Here is a 20,216-nt window from a genome sequence, read left to right on the forward strand (position 1 = left end):
AGCTTTAACTAGCACTTTAGACGACAAAGTGGCTAATATTTCGAACCGTCAACCACTTTCGACCATGATCTCTCATTGTTGGCAATCACTTTTGGCCACCACTAACCACCTCCCACCAGGGGCAATTACTTTTGGCCACCACATTCGGAGGCGAACAACCACATCTGGCCATCATCTTCAACCGTCTACAACTACCTCCTGCAGACCAATTCTTTCATTTGTTTTCAAAATAAGTTTTTAAAACATGTATATCAAATTTGTTTTTTGTTTTCATTTTTACCTAAAATAAACATAAACATATTTAATATTTTCTATAAACTAAAAATAATAAAATGTAAACGTTACCAAACCGCATCTAAATCATTCCACCTTAATCTAAAAACACAATTTGAAATATCGGTTTCAAAAAAAAAATTTGAGAAAGTGTACAGAGTAATTTTATAGGTCCACGGATTTTTTTCCTCACTTCTAGCACAGTTGAGTATAAACTTGGCTTCTAAGAGCAACTCCAATGGTTTTTCTATTTGCCTTGCCAAAGCCAAAAAATAACTTAGCTTGACAAAAGCACTACTCTAATGGTGTGCCATATTCTATGCCAAAAAATAGCAAAGCCAAATCAGTTTTGCTGCCAAAATTAGCTGTTTTTTTGAACCTCCAATTGTTAGTTTCACAACTTCTACAAATCAAAACTCTACCATAAATTTTAAAACTATAGTAAAATCTATGAAATTACAAAAACTCAATAAAGATCCATCCAGAGATTCAGCTTTCCAAATTTAATTTGGAACACTCAAATTTTTTGAATACTAGAAAGTTTATAGATTGCAAAAAAAATTTAGAATAATTTAGAACCCAAATTTGAACACAATTTTAGAACAATTTACAACCCAAATTTGAATTTGGCATTTGGTTGTTCCAAAATGGCAAGTCCTATTAGAGTAGAATAACCAAAAAAATAAGTTTTGTGCACTGTAGTAAGCCAAAAAATAATTTTGACGAAGCCAACTAACTGGACAGTAGGACATCGCAGCAAAGCACAATAAATTTAGGCCTGCCCAAATAGGAAAGTCAAATGCAAATATATCATAGTAATAATTGGTCTGCAAAATAGACATACATTTGCAACATCTAGTGCCAATGGTAAGTGACATACATTGGCAGAGCAACAAATGATAATGCTCCTACACAAAACAGACATTTTAGGCCCTATTGAAATTGCTCCCAAAAGTTATATCTAACAAAGAAATGCTATAAGGATATTTTGGCTGATTGATACACTCAAAAGTAAATTGCATAATAAAATCAAATATTTTATAAAGGGGTGAAAACAGAAAACAAAACCCACCCACCAGCAAAATCAGGAGTAGTTAGAAAGCATAAAACATCACAGCAGCCAATCAAGGATTTAGAATTCTTAAGAATCTTGCTTCTGCTTCTTTGCCTCGCCTTTCAACTTAGCTTCTCGGCGTTCCCTCTTCACTCCCTTTGCTTTGTTGGGCAGAACCTTCTCTCCAACCTATACACATTGCAAAATCATGAGAGCTATAAAAAAATAAAAATAAATAAATAAAATGAAAAGGCAGCAAGACAGCATGGCTACTCGCGGCAAGATTCACAAATTTATAAATGGTTTCTTATATTTATGACCACCTATAATGTGCAGAGGCAGGGTATACCCCAGATACATGACCCACCTGCAATACTAGTACACAAGACCAGGTGCAGCCAACAGGGTTCAAACTTAGGACATCAAAGTGTATGGTTTGTCCCAAAACCGGCCCTTAACCACCAGACTATCCGTGCAGGTTCAGGGTTTCGCACAAGGATAAGATTACAGCTTGGACAAAAGAAAAATAAATAAATAAATGAAGAGGACAGATTAGGCAATCACTCATGCTCTATATTTATACTAATTAGGTTCCACCACTAAACTAATTAGATACTCCACTAGCTGATAAAATAATGTAAAGTATTACTGTTGATTTCTCACCTGTTGGTTTGGAATATAGATCCGCCCAATCTTTCCTTGTAAAGCATCCCCACTGACATTTTTCTCCTAAAACAACAAAAAAGAATTGTCGTTTAAAACATGCCATTACGCGCGCGCGAGAGAGAGAGAGAGAGAGAGTGTGTCAAACCTTCTTCTTAGTCAATTCAGGAGCTATCTTCATAGTTTCTTTCCTTAGGCTTTCATCAGGAAGACGATGTCGCCGAACTAACAAATCCATGGAGGGACCAACTTCAACAAGCTCCATCCTTGGGACTACAGTGCCAGATCTTTTAAGTCGCAGTGCGCAGTGAGTGAAGAATACTTTATTTGAAGACACAGCTGTACACACATAAACACGGTCTAGCCCAACAAGGCTCAGATTTGACACAACCTGTATCAAGAGAACATGCTTTTTACAACACTATACTGAATGCAAAGAAGGATAATGAGGAGATTATTTACTTGAAAAAGAAAAAGATAGAAAGCAACAAAAATACACCTGTCCCCTGAATAGATCAAGCAAAACTTCCTTCAAATGCTTCAACTCTTCTTCACTCTCAAATCCTTCTCCAATAAAAGCAAAGAAAGGTTTTGAACCAATTTGAGGAGCTAATTTCTTATCGTATGAGAATGAGTCCATGCTTTTGAAATTCTCAACACCAACCTCTACAAGATCATAAATGTGGTGATCATATGTTCGCCCCATAACAAGATTGTTGGGTCGCTTCTTTGAGTGAGAACCAAACTGCAAATACCATCACAAAAAACATTCAAATAGATGCCAGTCTTAAAATAAGCAACAAAGAAATAGTACTCGACAACAGTTTTCTTAACACACATTCTCATGTATAGGGTGGACAATTGCATTTCAAGAGTAAAAATGAATTGATAATGCAAGGGAACAACATATCTGCAAGCATTTTCTAATTCTTAAACTAGAAGGAATTAATGTAATATGGACTCCACACACATATTCTCATATATGAGAATAACCGTTTCATTTCAAGAGTAAAAATGAATTGATAATGCAAGGGAACAACATATCTGCAAGCATTTTCTAATTCTTAAACTAGAAGGAATTAATGTAATATGGACTCCACACACATATTCTCATATATGAGAATAACCGTTTCATTTCAAGGGCAAAAAAGTAATTGATGATGCAAGAGAACAAATCTGCAAGCATTTTCTAATTCTAAAACTAGGAGGAATGAATGGGTATGTTTGGTTTGCATTTGGGAGATGAGTTTTGGAAAAAAAATTCTAAAAAATTGTTTGGTTTGAGTTTTTCTCAAAAAATTTCCAAAATCACTTTCTCTCTTACACATCAATCAATCACTTTTTTTCTCTCCTCTCTCGTTCTCAATCACTTTTTCTCTCACACATCTACTCAAATTCTCTCAAAATATCAAATCATTCCAAACTCCAAAAAAAACAACTCTCCCAAAATATACAACCAAACAAACCAAAAAAATTTCTAAGCTCTCCCTAAATTTTTTTTCAAAAACGACTCTCCCAAAAACAAACGAAACAAGCCCAATGTATTCCATGCTGTATTTTACCTAGTTTGGACAAGAAAGGGGGAAAGATAGTGCACAAAACATAATCATATGACTTTTGTGAAGAAAGCACAATATATCATATTGATAACAGTGAATCATGCTAACACTCAAACTTGTGCAAACAGCAAAGGGACATTAACACTCGCCAGCATGACCTTTATGAGAAAAATGAAAAATTATAAGTGCAATACTAGGTTGAATCTATATTACTTGGATTGGAATAGATCATTCTAGAACAAAGAACGAGAATAGAACATGGTATGCCACATGCTCTAAAAAGTAGTATGATAAGGGTAGGCTTGTGTAAAAACACTCAGAATTTAAGGTACTTCCAAAAAAGAAAAATTTTCTTTTGGTGGGCAATAATTATAGATGCAACAATGTCTAGTTTATTATTCTTCAAATTAATCATGTAAATACACAATTCTAGAAGCATTATATATAGGGTTAACTACACCAAGACCGCCCAATATTAGCAAATATCACATCATCCCTCTCATTTATGACCTTGTACATTCTAACCTTCTCAACTATAAAAATCTTCACTTTCACACACTCTAGAAGGGCCCATTTATACATTATTTTTTATAGTTGAGGGGATCAAAATGTACTAGTTTATAGATGAGGAAGTAAAGAGAGATCCACCAATAATTGAGGTCTTAGTGTAGTTAACTTGGGATGAGAGCTTCTATTTACACCCAATAAATTTCCCATTACACCCACCTTATGCATTGTAAGACTTGTATTTTACGAAGAAAATTTTGTACATGAGGGTATTAACAATGAGATGTAATTACAACATCCCTATTAACACTTGCATATATGTGTGTGTGTGTGTGTGTATTTACATTTTTTCATTGCTAACTCCACTCTTTCAACATTTTAGTTCATTATATTTTTCCCCTCCCAATGAAATCTTTTTAACAAAATACATAGGAAAAAACTTGAGATCACTTTGGATAGCTAAATGTGCCGTTTTGGACTTAAGTGTATCAGCTTTCGAAATATCTGTTCTAGAATGCAAATTGCTAGGGTATTAGTGGTTTCTTATAAAAATGGTTGAATGGTTACAACTTGTATCTAAGTGTGGAGTGACTAAAAGGGATACAGTATAAGATAAATGATATTCAGGAGCACCATAAGCATTGTACTCTGAACTATTAAGGACTTGTAACTCTAGGCCAGGTGATACTTTCTTTGTTTGTCCTGGACTTGGTGAAAATACTTCACCTATTCAATAACATAATTGATTTTTCAATTTAGTGGTTATAGTAGGACATCTAAAGAGTATACTCATAGTCACTACAAAGAACGTCAAGCAACATATCATATTGACTAAATAGCAAAAAATTGCAAAGACATCTATGTGCAACGTTTCGGCATACCACAAAAAGGCTGCAATCAGTTTTGAGAGAGAAGAACTCCAAAGAAGCTTCACCGCCGCTCTCAAATGGTCTGATATTATCATTCCTCCGGGAATATTTAACAGAATCATTCTTTTTAAGATGATAAATTTCAGTCAAAATGGCATTCAGTACATTGCTTGTTTTTGTACCAAGCAGTATTAAGGTTTTCTTCCCATTTTCAACCTGCAAAAACACATTTTCAGAATAAAAAAAATGGTCACTTTCATTGAATGTGATTACTCATTTCTAGATAATGAAAAAATTGTTGCCTAATTCTTAATAACTTTGAAAGGAGCTCCGGACAACTCACAAGTTTGGGAGCACGTTTCTCAATTGCTCGCTTGGCTCTTCTGGTTTTGGGAGTTCTTATTTCTAACATGATTCTGTAGTCAGAAACACAAAACGGATACAGTAAGTAAAACAAAGACATTTACAAACTAAAAAAAGTAGGACATAAATATTTTTGAGTTGACAAGTTATTACATTGATACAATTTGTTTATGTTGCTCAACCTAAACAGTTGGGGATAAGTATTGCTTCTATATAGAAAATCTGTAGAAAAACAGAAATATGTGTATGTGTGTACCTATGAGACAAGAATTATGGACTATGTGCTAGTTTTGATTAAAAACAGAAAAATGAAATGTCCAATACATTGAAATCCATACTGCGTTAGGACGTTTTATTATGGAGTTGGGCATGATGTCCAAAACATGGCCCAATATTGATGTGCCACTATTATATAGATTGATGCATACTTCTGAGAAGGCTACGATAGGATTGTATATCAAATTTGATCACTTTCCCGGCCAATTTCCCTCTTTGTGCCATTTTGAACATTTTAATCCCATTTTAGGGTGTACTTTTATCTTTATTCCCAAAGTAGGGTAAAACGGTTTTTGTAATGCCGTTTTTTAGAAACCGGCTTTCACAAAACCGTATTCATCGATTAAAATAATAATAAAATTTGAAAATGAAAACCGGCTTTTCTAAAGCCGTTTTTTATTAAGATTTTAATTATTCTGAATTAATTAAAAACGGTTTTCGTAAAACCGTTTTCCTATTAATTTTTTTTTAATTTATATTTTCAACATAATACTTTTTGTTCAAATTTTTTTTTTTCATGAAAACCGGTTTTAGAAAAGCCGTTTTTTAAAATTAATTTTTTTTATTTATATTTTCAACATAAATACTTTTTGTTCCAAAATTTTTTTTTTCATGAAAACCGGCTTTAGAAAAGCCGTTTTTTAAAATTAATTTTTTTTTTATTTATATTTTCAACATAAATACTTTTTGTTCAAAATTTTTTTTTTCATGAAAACCGGTTTTAGAAAAGCCGTTTTTTAAAATTAATTTTTTTTTAAAACCGGTTTTAGAAAAGCCGTTTTTTAAAATTAATTTTTTTTTATTTATATTTTCAACATAAATATTTTTTGTTCAAAATTTTTTTTTTATGAAAACCGGTTTTAGAAAAGCCGTTTTTTAAAATTAATTTTTTTTTATTTATATTTTCAACATAAATATTTTTTGTTCAAAATTTTTTTTTTCATGAAAACCGGTTTTAGAAAAGCCGTTTTTTAAAATTAATTTTTTTTTATTTATATTTTCAACATAAATATTTTTTGTTCAAATTTTTTTTTCATGAAAACCGGTTTTAGAAAAGCCGTTTTTTAACATTAATTTTTTTTTTAAATTTATATTTTCAACATAAATATTTTTTGTTCAAATTTTTTTTTTAATAAAAACCAGTTTTAGAAAAGCCGTTTTTACATTAATTTTTTTTAAATAAATATGTTATGACCAAAAATATTTTTTAATAAAAAACGTTTTTAGAAAAATCGTTTTTCACATTAATTTTTAATTTTTTAAAATTTATATTTTTAACTTAAAAGTGGTTTTAAAATATAAAGTTTTTACATTAATTTTTTTAAATTTAAATTTTCAACATAAATATTTTTTGACGACAAATATTTTTAATAAAAAATGGTTTTAGAATTTTTTTTTTTTAATTATGTTTTCTCATGTGGGAAGGTTGGACTTGGGCATGAAAAGATGAGTAAGAGAGCAGCAATTTCAATGCATTCAAAGATGGGTTTCTTTAGAAAATTACAGCACAAATAAAAATAAAAATTAAAACGTAATGCTTGCTTTGAGTTTTCTAAAACATTTTTTAGAAAATTCTATTTTCTTATTTTTCAAATTTTTTTGTTTTTGTTGAATTTTTTAATATTTTAAGTTTTTAAACATACCTAGCATAAATACACTAAATGCCAAAAATACAAACAAACAGAAAAAACGAATTTTTGTAGTTCAAATTTTTTGAAAAAAAAATTCCAAAATCACTTTTAAAAAATTTTCAAAATTTCAAAGTGTTTACAAAACCCACCCTAGAGTGGGAATAAATATTTTATGTTTTAAATATTTATTTATTTTTTTAATGTGCACTATATTTGGGGGCTTTTCCCATATTAAGCCAAATTATTATCTTAATTCCCAAACTAGGCCTAGTTTGGACGGAATTTCCAAATTAGGCTAAAGCGCTATTACAAAACACGCTTTCAATATTTGGGGCTGAAAATTTGATGAACATTGAAAGCTTAATACAAATAAAAGTATATTTCTCCACAAATAAATTTTGTCAACATTTTTGTAATAAAACTTAATACATAATATAAGAAGTCACTAATTTACTAAATACTCATACATGCGTGAAAACAACATAACTGAAGTTGCAAATCTAACAGTTTTCAGTTACATAGGTAGTACAGACATAAGTCTCCCACAAAAATACATTCTGGACACCATGAACTGAACACACAATACATACATCCTAGACACGATGAACTGAACACACAATACATAAACATAATAGTTAGACAGACAAATATTAGGTAGACAATCTGACAAACTCATTAGGGAAACACTTAGTCTAACACAGACATTACATATTAATGCAAGTTGTTATATTGCCGAAGTGTAGACATTAACACCTAATTCGCGCTTAAATCGGCAGGTGGCTCAGAGTCTGAACAATCCGAAAGCTCAGCGTCAGAGACAAGTTCAGGATCCTCCATGATACCCTTGATAGCCGCAGCATTTGGTTCTGTTCTGTTCTTCTGGGCATCCTTCTTAAGTATGAGTAGCTGCATATCGCGGGCCAATCTACGACCCATTTGAGAAATCTCACGTTGTAGTGTTTGACATAGTCGATCAACATTATCAGGATCTTCCTTTTGGATCTCAACAGAACGTGCTTTTGGCACCTTCAGTCGTCTTTCCCGACATAATCTTTCGTTTTGCACTCGCTCTATAAATAGTGCGGGCCACTTAAGAAGTTTAGCCTTTGCATAACCATATCCTGTTTGATTTTCTGATGGATCCTCCACCAAACCACATGGATCTCGATAGTACTTGGGCATGACAAAATGTCGCTTCCCAAACCTATCATGATAAGCACAAGAGGCATCCAACAAAGGAAATGGTGGTTCATCTTCAGCATCGCCATTTCCCCTTCCCCCTCCTCGTCGTGAACTTTCACCCCTTTGCAAGTTCCTACCACCTCTGCGACTCCCACTCCCTCCCATGAACCATGTAGCCATGCTAATTTTTTAAAACAAATGAATGATAATTTCGTAGGGCGAAATAAGTTGTAAGGTTGTGTCTTCACCTTTAGTTGTTTATATAGTTGGTTATGAACAGCTTTAGCAAGATGCCTCTGCATGGCAGTCCCACATATACGAACAAGGTATGAGTTGTCACTAGAATGGAAAAACAGACTAAATCAAATATTGTGTGCCAAGTCATGTGACTTGACAATGCATCTGCATATACTGACAAAGTAAGGGTATGCTCACTGTAAGGTAAATCGGTGAATTCACTGTTACCATGTGACTTTCTGAATTCAGAATCTCACATATATCAATAAAAGATGAGTTGCCACTGTAATAAAAAAAAATCGAGGCAAAAATCGAGAAAACCAAAGCCTGTGCACCAAGTCACATGACTTGACAATCCATCTGCATATACGGACAAAATAAAGGTATGCTCACTGTAAGGTAAATCGGTGAATTCACTGTTGCCATGTGACTTTCTGAATTGAGAATCTCACATATATTAATAAAAGATGAGTTGCCACTGTAATAAAATAAAATCGAGGAAAAAATCGAGAAAACCCAATCCTGTGCACCAAGTCACATGACTTGACAATCCATCTGCATATACGGACAAAATAAGGGCATGCTCACTGTAAGGTAAATCAGTGAATTCACTGTTGCCATGTGACTTTCTGAATTGAGAATCCCACATATATCAATAAAATATGAGTTGCCATTGTAATAAAAAAAATCGAGGAAAAAATCGAGAAAACCCAATCCTGTGCACCAAGTCACATGACTTGACAATCCATCATTGTCCAAATGCAAATTATGGTAGAAAGGGATATGGACATTTGTGTGTACCTCCTGCATATCATGATGCCCTCCAACTTCATCATCGCCGGAGTCATTGTCTGCACCTTCCCATGCGACATCCAAATCTTCCACGGAATCTTCATCACTTACTCCAACCTTGTCAGACAATGGCACTGTATCATCGGAGTATGCATAATTTTGGACAGCCGTCTCCGGTGTACGTTGAACATTACAAACCGGTGGACATTGTTCATTCCAGTGGGGATATGGGGTTGTAAGAACCATCGGATTATACGTTGTCGGAGCACTTGGACCTGCTCCGGCACTGTAATAACCATCTACGTTCTGTGATGCATTTAATTCATTGTAACTCTGAGAATGATTGAATAGAGGGTTATCTGCAGGGAACATGTGTGCAGACTGTGTAAGTGTATTGTCAGGGGATTGCAATTGTGTCAACATTTGAGTGAATGTCCCACCCACCGGAAATGGCATCCCTGTGCTACCAAAATTGCTCTCCTTCTCCACATAGATTTCCAAAAAATAATCAGGGCCTAATTTATGTGGGAGGTCTAACACATTACTTAAGGTCTCATTATCTTTGATTGGCAACAACCTATACTGCCCCCGACATGGGAGTCTACATTTAAACTCTAATCGCATTATTTCCCCATGCGTACCAACCTTCGGCACCATCATAGCCTCCAATTCGGACAATGTTATCCCCCTGTACACATTATACAACCCCTGAGGTTCGATGTCGTAGGACACACCTTCATCGCGATTGCTCAAAATCTTTCCACCCCAATAGAACATAATGCTCACAACTTCCATACCTACACTTTGCATTCAAAGTAACTCAATTATTTCAAAATAATGAAGTAAGCACATTTGAGACCAAACAGCACATATATTACACAGGAGTGCCTTTAGGCATGGGTCTTTTGGCTAAAAATCACCACAAAAATTAAGACCAACCAAAAAAGATTTTTTCAGACTTTATTGTGAGAACAAATTAGCTACCAATTGTGCTCGTAGTATGAAATCCATTAAGGAGCAATGCACCGATTGTTTATTTTTCCATGCCTACTGTTACAAGAATTTCGCAATTTATTTAAACATACTTTTCTTAAAATGGGAAACCCCTTTATCCAACTAAGCATGCATAACACTCAACATGTTCAAGTAATTAACTATTGAGAATTTATTAACATCAATCAAAGTTTTTGTTTTTTTTCCTAAATATTTTCAGACACTTTCAAATCCTTTTGTTGTTTTTTAAACTTTTCGAAAAGTTTAAAAAGTTTCCAATTCTATTTTCATTTCCAACCTAACCGAAAGAACGTAGGGAAACGAAATTTTGATCCTATTAGAGAAGATTATTAAAATTATCACATTTTAATAACAACATTTGATTTCTTTAACATCAATTTATAACCCAAGTTTGACATCACATAAGCACACCCATACAGTACCACCGAACAAAGTACTAGCCAAAATTAACAACAAACAAACAAAAAAAGAAAAAAAAAGCTTAGTGGGTTGGGCTAGGCTGTGGGCTCATACAAGAAAATTGTGGGCTTATTGTAGGGCTTGGTCCAACCGGGCCAGACTTCTATATCTAGAGGCTCTGAATTATAGAATTTTCCTTTCTTCAAAAAAGGTTTGATTCCCTTTGTAGATGTGGGCTTTTTCTTTTTATATGTGTTTTGAGGATCTTTCTTGCACATATTTACAATTTTCTTTTTATGTACTAACAAAAAAGTAATTAAAATACAAGGAAAAATATGTTAAGTTTGTTGTGAAGTTTTCTCAAACTTATTATATTATTATTTGAAGGCATTTGTTATTCCCAAACTTGTAGAATTATGAATTTTTTTATCTTGTTTTTTCTTTTTTTTCTTGCCATTTCTATTGACAAATTTAAAATCCAAATGTAGAAATTAAAATTAAATCTTCTAAAATATAGCCCTCCATTCCTCGGTCATTTGGCATATTAATTCCATGTTGATCACTCAACAGGTAAAGTCTCAGAAAATTATGAAGTCCAAGTGTCCATCAATGGCCGTAGGGGGTTCGAGGACAACAATGTGATGTTCAATCACCAAAAACTCCAAGCAACTCATTGTTATCCTTTGTTTTTAATCTTTCCTCAACCCACTTCCAAAAAAATATATATTTTTTGATTGGTATCCGGCCGTAATGACTGACTAATATGATCTCAAAAATACATACATATATATATATATATATATATTTGGATTGATATCCGGCCGTATTGACTAACTAATATGAGAGATCAATCCCAACGCAGGATTTATACAAAAAATTACTTAGTAGTTAACCTAACTCTGATACTATATTAAAATATGTAAGAGAGAGAGAGAAAGAGAAATTTGTATCATATTAAATGTTGTAATAATGTATACAAGATTGCATCATATAGAAGGAGATAAATCTAAGTATAGTAATGAATATAATATGGTATGTATAATAGATAAAATATATAGTTACTATATTTAACAAGTAGAATATTGACGATGTTAACTTTGATAAGTAAATTACTCTATTGCCCTTCATGATGTAAAATGAATTACTTAACTACCCTTGCCCTGTCTTTCCCTTGACAGCAATACAGCCACCATAGGCCCCTTACGGTAATTGGTCTCAGAGGTATTGATGCAGGGAAGGTAATGAGATGAACATTCGAACACAAACAACAACAACAAATTTAATAAAAAGATATTCTCTTTGGTAATAATACTAATTCTCCACAATAAATTGGTTTTTTTTTTCTTCTAAAGTTTACAATAGTTATTTATAATAGAACGAGGTTCTAATTAAGCTAAAAGATAAATTGAAAAAAACAATATGTGCTCATCAATCTTAAATCAAAGGAATTATAAAAATTATCAAATATGAAAATATTTGCGTTAAGCTCAAATCTAAAAATTACAATGAAAAATACATGTTATGAACAAAAAAAAATCTAGTCCCAATTGGATTCGTTTAAATTGAGTTATATGTGAATCAATTATTTTCAAAACTAGCAAAATTACAAAATTGAAGACATAAACATTAAAAATTATTCAAAATTCATCGTATGCCATGACGAAGCAATGAATATTGTTGGCCATGTCATTTTTCATATTTCGATCAAATTTCACATGATTCTAAAGACATGCCGTATTACGTCTATTAATGTTTTAACATTTATCTTGTTTTTCCTAAATTTCAAAAATTCTATAGCAAGCATGTATCCGATATGCATCAAATTCTCAAGTTAAGAATTGTATTTGCCGCGTATATCAATTGATGAGAGAGAGAGACGTGTGATATACGTAAGTTCTAGAGAGAGAGAGAGAGAGAGAGATTGGAGACATATTTGCATGGGGAGTGTTTCTTACCATATCCGGAAGTTGGGCAGAAACATAGGATAAATATTTGTGTAATGATAGGGTAGGGATGCATGTGTGAATAGCTAAGAAACAAATAAAGAGTTGAATGAATCAATATAAAACGTGGCCAATAATACTCTTTTGACTATTTTGTATCTATCTATATCTCTATAGGTTTGTATGTGCACTTGTCCCTCTTTAACACCCCTACCTCTATTCTACAAAAACCAATCTCTACCATCCATTTCTTTCTCTTCTTCTATCATCGTAATCCACCTCACTTTCCTTTCACATGGATTCTCTCTCTCTCTCTCTCTAATTATATGTTTGTATGTGCACTTGTCCCTCTTTGACACCCTAACCTGACTTTTCAACTAGAGCAAATCATTATCAATCATTCCTTTCCATTCTATTTAAGCTAATCCACCACACTCTCAAATTAATTAGAAAAACTGTCATTTGTTGTTGATTATCTTGAGCTTTGTTCTAAAAGAGAGAGAGAACTGAAGAATCATCTTTGCACTTCTCTCTCCTATATTGGTTGTGAGCTTATCTTTGCTTCGCTTCTCACACCAATTTGTATCTGTGAGAGAGCTTTCTCTTTCTTTGGGTTTCTCTTTTGCAGCTCTTTTTCTTGATACATTTATATAACTACATTTGCACATGTAAGCTCTCTCTCTCTCTTTCTTTTCCTTGAATCTCTATTTCAATCACATTCTGTATGATAAATCTCAAGACATACTTCATTTTGAAGGTGGTTGTTAGGTCTTCAATAAGATATTGGCTTGTTATTAGGAAGAAATGGTTGGAATCATCATGCTATTCATCTAAATATAGGCATTTGATTGATTTATTCATCATTACAGCTCCTAATATTAACTAAGTTTTCGTCAATCTTACAAAATTCTTTAAAATATCATAGAAACTATTTTCATATATATGATCACAACCTATCAAATTAATTTGAAAAATTATTCACAAATATCATTTTTATATCATGGAACTGACGAGAAAATTATTCAAAAAATTCTGGCGTTGTTGAATGAAAAGTTTACAACCCTAATTTCGAAATTTAAAATCCCAAATCTGAAACCCTAATTTCAAAATTTAAAATCCCAAATCTGAAACCCTAATTTCAAAATTTAAAATCCCAAATCTGAAACCCTAATTTCGAAATTTAAAATCCCAAATCTGAATCCCTAATTTCGAAATTTAAAATCCCAAATCTGAAACCCTAATTTCAAAATTTAAAATCCCAAATCTGAAACCCTAATTTCAAAATTTAAAATCCCAAATCTGAAACCTAATTTCAAAATTTAAAATCCCAAATCTAAAATGAAATCCCTCATTTATGCGATACAAACCTGAAGTGGGTGTTTGATGAAGGTGTTCCGCCGGTGGTGTGCTTCCTCTTCGTCGCCGGTCTTCTTCGGCTGAGAGAGGGAGAAGAAGATGGGTTGGATCAAGTCGTCGGTCTTCTTCGGCTGACAGAGGGAGAAGAAGATGGGTTGGATCAAGTCGTCGGTCTTCTTCGGCTGAGAGAGGGAGAAGAAAATGGTTTGGATCAAACACGGCTGAGAGAGGAATGAAATGGCTTTTCTAAAACCGGTTTTCATTAAAAATGTTTTTGGTCAAAAAACGACTTTTGTAAAACCGTTTTTTAAAAAAAAAAATTTCTTAAAAACGACTTTTCTAAAACCGTTTTTTATTAAAAAAAAATTTTGTCATAAAATATTTATTTAAAAAAAATTAATGCAAAAACGGCTTTTCTAAAACCGGTTTTTATTAAAAAAAAATTTGACCAAAAAATATTTATGTTGAAAATATAAATTAAAAAAAAAATTAATGGGAAAACGGTTTTACGAAAACCGTTTTTAATTAATTCAAAATAATTAAAAACTTAATTAAAAACGGCTTTAGAAAAGCCGGTTTCTATTTTGAAATTTTATTATTATTTTAATCGATGAATACGGTTTTGGGAAAACCGTTTTCTAAAAAACGGCATTAGGAAAACCGTTTTACCCTATTTTGGGAATAAAGATAAAAACACACCCTAAAATGGGACTAAAATGTTCAAAATGGCACGAAGAGGGAAATTGGCCCACTTTCCCTTCTATTTAGATACAAAAAACTGTCAGTATTATCCATTTGGCCTCCAAATTAAGGAGTCGTCTATGAAGCACGGGTGTGGATATGGGTACGGGTACATTACAAGTATGCCGATACAGCAAAACTTAAAAAACATAGGATACGGGTACAACTGGGATACATCCATAGAAAATATATTTGTATATCTTCTATACTATCTATATATGTAAACAGCTCAAATGATGCAGACAGTGTTTTGACATTGTGTCACAACTTTTACTCTTCCAAAAAACCACAACACTAAGAAGCATGGACACAGACACGGACATGGAAATTTTCTTACAAGCACCAATTCCCTTTCCTGGGAGTTTTAACAGGTGTGCCCTCACTCTTGTATATGAACCTTTGAAAGTATTATTACAAATATCACATTGTAATTGGCAATTTCCTTCTCCTTCCCCAGGTTTTGCTAATTTAGTTATATACTTCTACAATGTTTTGTTCTCGTCAAAATCATCATCAGGTATGTCATTAGGACTACCACCCGTAGAAGCCATTACCATATTTCAAAATAAAAAATTGATTCCTATAATAAAATTAATAAACACATATCATTAAAATTAAGAATTTCAGCAATGTCAACAATTTGATTTTTTCTTCAAATAAAACTAATTTGTTCTATCAAATAAAACTAATCAGCCAAAAAAGGAAAGAAAAGAATAATCAGATAGAGAAGGCAAATGAAAAAAGAAAAAAACAATCAAAGAGAGAAAAAAGAAAAAAGGGTTACATTCAGCACCAAAAAGAAAAAGAAAAGAAAAGATTAAAAATCGGAGAGGGATTACACTCAGCACCAAAAAGAAAAGAAAAGAAAAGATTAAAAAGAAACTAATTTGATTTTACATTCGCTATCTATTTCCTTCTATTAATCAAAAGAGGTATATTTTGAACATTAATCCCTAATTCAGTTAACTTAATATGTGACATGCTCTGCAAAAAAACTCCAAGAAAATTAACTATTGCGTGTTTCACACTTCTTCCACTTCAAACATTCCTCAAATAAAAAAAATAAAAAAAATAAAATAAGCATAGTAGTCAAGCTCTTTTCCATTAATCATCTTATTGGACTACATGTTCTATCCCTACTCCCATTTTCTTTAATATTAAATTTCACATTTTTCAAACTAATAATTTTTTTTTTTTTAATTTGATCAAGGTTCTGAAAAGCGGTTGCGATCGCCGTAACGATAGCGGTGACATGGTTGCGGTTGCAGTTGCGGGGTGTAAAGGCCGTAGTGTAACGGTTGCGGTAACCGAAACCGTGAATTTTTTTTTTTTCGCACAATTTGAAAAAACTTATCGATACGCATATTTTTTTTCCATTATTATATTTATTGGGTATAAAATAAATATTAATCAATTTTTGTAAATTTTTAAGTCTGATCCAATATATTTCATATTTTTAAATCACTATAAATTGAGTTTTTTACATTTTATTTTAATAATTAATAACTTTATATTATACAAAAAATCAATCACTAACTATTATATATAAAATAAACAATGACAAAAGTAACAGAATAAATAAGAGCCTAAATATATATATATATATATATATATATCAAGCCAAATAGATAATGACCACACTTATTATTATTATTATTATTATTTCAAACAATATACAGATAGCCACACACAAACAAAATGGTTGAGTGATAGTAGCTGAATAGAATAACATAGGTCTTACAGTTTCAACAAATAAATAACATGTTCTTTATCTTCCCTCTTCTCTCTCTCTCTCTCTCTCTCTCTCTCTTGCTCCTCCATCTTCTCTCTTTATCTTCTCTCTTCTCTCTATCCCTCTTCCCCCATTTTTAGTTTTTTTTGTGTGTTTTTTCGAAAGAAGCGGTTTGGAACTGTTACGTAACGGTGCGTAACAGGCCGTTACAGTTGTTACGACACCGTTACGACCACTACGACAGCCACTACTGCCGACACACTTGTGTATCTCAATCACACTGCAAAAGCAGCCGTAACGGGTGGCCGTAACCATCACAACCGTTACGTAACGGCGTTACATAATGGTTGCGGCCGCTTTTTAAAACCTTGAATTTGATACAACCGTTACGTAACGGCGTTACATAATGGTTGCGGCCGCTTTTTAAAACCTTGAATTTGATGCAATTAATTGGGCTACAATTTTACCTATACGGTGCTTTTTATATTCTCTTGCAGAAACTATAGAAAAAAAGAAGAATGATCATGGATGCTTGCTTCCATAAGAAAATTACTTCTCTTTCAACACATGCTTCATGTTACTAGCAAAATAAATGAATTTCACACCTTACTTTAATTGTTCTTCCTCACGTGACGGGTGGTGGATTGGCAAATTTGCCATTAGAAACCACTATTTTTCACCAAAAACCAGCAAAGCGGTTGGCAAATATTGGCTGTTTCAACTTGCCAGTTCGGCCTAATTGGCAAATTAGAAAAAAACTTGATTCAAATTACAAAATCTCAATCAAAGATTTTTTTTTAAAAAAATGATTTATAAATTAGTTAAAATAATCAAAATTAAAATCGATATTCATTCATCTAACATTCAACATTGACAAACTAGCACACTAGACATCCAACAATCCAAATAGTCAAGACTTGTATTTTCTTCATCCATTATCTATTACAACATACAAATTTACAATGATGATAAGTAAAAAAAATTTAACCACATTCAAATCAAAGATATAATTGACAAACTTCTATAGCTTTTAAGATATCGTTTGTGGCATTAATTCCACCCTTGTTAATTCATTTTTGCAAGGTGAAACAACAATGGGACATCTCATGAAATAGCTAACAAAGCAATGCGAGGGGAGGGTGTTTTTACTTGGGAACATTGTCCTTGATGGATCGTTTGGCACACCAAAAATAAAGAGCTAACCTATGCCCAAATTTCTTAGAATAATGGCAAATTTAGATATCGATCCACAAGCACAATTGTGAAAATGATGAAACTTATAGTGTATCAAAGTAGGTTGGCTCAAGTGGAAATGTGCTAGATAGCAACAAATTTGAAAGAAAAATCTTATAGGGTAACTTTGAGGCCTACAATGCTTTATGGCACTGAATGTTAGGCAACTACGAAACATTAAATTTGTAAAATTGAGTGTAGCATAAATGAGGATGTTAACATAAATGGGTGGTAAGATGAGGAAAGTACTTTCGTGAAACATTAAGGTAAGCAATGGTTGATCATTGTGTAATGGTTGTAGAGGAGTTATGAAGATGGTAGGCAAAGGAGAGAGCCAATGGTAGCCTTGGTAAAGAGGTGTGGCAGTGGAGAGCTTGAATGTCAGAAGAGCAAGGAGATGCAGCTATGTTGTGTCTTGCATGCATTTTGAACCCTCCTTTATGTTAGGTGATGATCTAGGTTGAGCCAACTCAACTGATGATAGGTGGATCAATCTTTTAGGCTTGGCGAATTGGAGGGAAATTGGATCAACTTTACAACATTTGATGTAGGCCTCGGGGATGTAACATACTTGGATACGTGGACATAGGCAGGCTTGGTACATCCCTTTTTGGATGTGTCAAGAGTGGCCTAGAGATATGATACGACCATCAAGGTGTCGCGTCTTGGTTAAGGCCCCTCTTACAAACTAGTTTTAGTGCTCTAACTCAAGGGTGGTAATGAGTTGCTCAAGCAACCCTTTGTATTCTAGCCTCTAATTCACAAGTCCTCTAGCGTTTATGAGCGAGGTATTCGAGCTCTACTCCCAACCTAAGTGATGTAAAGAATGTGTGATAGTGATGATTTAGGGTATGTTGATTCAGAGATGATTACCCTGAAATAAGATCCTTCTCTAAACTCGTTGATTCATAAGGAATACAAAGAATAAAGGCTCAATAATGGTTGATTTGAAACGAGTACCTAAGGTTGGAAAAAGAATAAAAACTCAAAATTGTATTAATTCTCTAAACTATTCACCCGTAAGGCTTACAATGATTTTTTATATTGACAACCACCCTAATGTACTAGGAATAACCAGAGTCAACAGTTTTTTAATGAGCAAAACAAATATAAGCAAATACAACAAAAATTGCCAAAAATAGAAATATTGAAATAAAACAAAGAAATTAGTAATTTAGGCTACTACGATAATCACAAATTCGACGGAAATCGAATTTTGACTTGTGCGCTAAGAGTAATTGAAGTTGCAAATCTTTCCAAAAATGGCTAAATCTTGAAATTGATGGCCTAAATGATGGAATTTGCCCAAAATTATTGAGTTCCGTAGGACAGCTATGGATCTTGATCAAAACAATATTTTCCATCAACTCACCAAATTTTGCGCGATTTTGAGCACATGCCGTTTGATTCTTGCTGGTGCCTTTTGCCTTGTTTGGCCACATGCCTATCCATTTGATCTACAAATTTTATGGCCACACGCTGCGTCATCATCTCCAAGGTAGGAAGAATTCACCCTTGAATTTGTAGCCTTGTCATCAAAACTGTCTCCCCAATATGGAATGAAGGGGTGTTTACAAGTCTAGGTTTACCCTCATCCGTTGTCAACCGACCTACTATTCGAAATCGACCGAGTCATGAGAATCGATTAGGTGGTCGGTTTGGTCGATTTCGCAAATCTCTTATAGAAAGAGGTTGGAGGAAAAAAATGAGAAAAATATGATTCAAAGTTAAAAAAAAAACAAAACCATAAACTCATATACATACAAACAAATTGAAATAAAGATAATGGAGGAAAGAAAATGGGGGAAAAGGGGAAAGAGAGAAGGGAAACTCACCATGCCACGACCATCGCTCATCGACACCACCACCACCGCTATCACTCAACGCCACCACCGCCACACCGCTGATAACTACCAATATTTGCCACCATCACAGAGGGAAAGACTAAAGATTGAGAAGGAAAAGAGAGAGACGCAAAGATGATTGAGAGATGAGAGAGCTTTTATCTTGAAGTTCCAAGAAAGAGAGAGACAAGTCCCATAGTTTTTTGCTAGAGTTTGTCTTTGTGTGTGTGTGTGTGTGAGAGAGAGAGAGAGAGAGAGAGAGAGAGAGAGAGAGAGAGGAAAGTAGGATAGATGGCAGGGTGATAGAGACAAAAAGGTAGATGAAAGGGTGAAAAAGAAGGTGAAAAGAGACAGAGTTTGAGTGAAAATTAAAGTCTCTGAGACTAGGTAAGGCCATAGCCCAACTATTGATTGCAGAAGTCATTGATGATAATGTTGTGTGTGTACAACTAAGGTTCTTGGGAAACAAAATCCACCATTAAAAGGCAACATGTTTAAGCACCATTATTAATTTAATTATAATTATATTCGGTCGGATCAGTTTATGT

General features: G+C 33.2%; 1 protein-coding gene across 1 annotated transcript; it reads right to left on the minus strand.

Moving 5' to 3' along the window:
* Window positions 1-1,060: 1,060 nt before the first annotated feature.
* On the minus strand, window positions 1,061-17,266 carry LOC145795202 (ribosome production factor 2 homolog). The gene is made up of 7 exons (XM_082878776.1): window positions 17,202-17,266; window positions 5,269-5,341; window positions 4,938-5,141; window positions 2,490-2,735; window positions 2,139-2,381; window positions 1,991-2,056; window positions 1,061-1,516 (listed from the first exon to the last, which is right to left on the minus strand). The coding sequence occupies exons 1-7, from the start codon at window positions 17,249-17,251 to the stop codon at window positions 1,415-1,417; spliced, it is 984 nt and encodes a 327-aa protein (XP_082734902.1). The 5' UTR covers window positions 17,252-17,266; the 3' UTR covers window positions 1,061-1,414.
* Between the last annotated feature and the right edge of the window lie 2,950 nt (window positions 17,267-20,216).

This window comes from Camellia sinensis, chromosome 7, assembly GCF_055761805.1.
Source record: "Camellia sinensis isolate YWXY chromosome 7, ASM5576180v1, whole genome shotgun sequence".
Lineage (NCBI taxonomy): Eukaryota > Viridiplantae > Streptophyta > Magnoliopsida > Ericales > Theaceae > Camellia > Camellia sinensis.

Excerpts from the sequence above, each read along its gene's own strand:
- LOC145795202 (XM_082878776.1), bottom strand. The coding sequence starts at position 17,251 with ATGGCAAATTTGCCAATCCACCACCCGTCACGTGAGGAAGAACAATTA. Across the intron at positions 5,342-17,201 it reads CGTGAGGAAGAACAATTAAA|AATCATGTTAGAAATAAGAA; the intron begins GTAAGGTGTGAA and ends TTCTGACTACAG. Across the intron at positions 2,382-2,489 it reads TTGATCTATTCAGGGGACAG|GTTGTGTCAAATCTGAGCCT; the intron begins GTGTATTTTTGT and ends CTCTTGATACAG.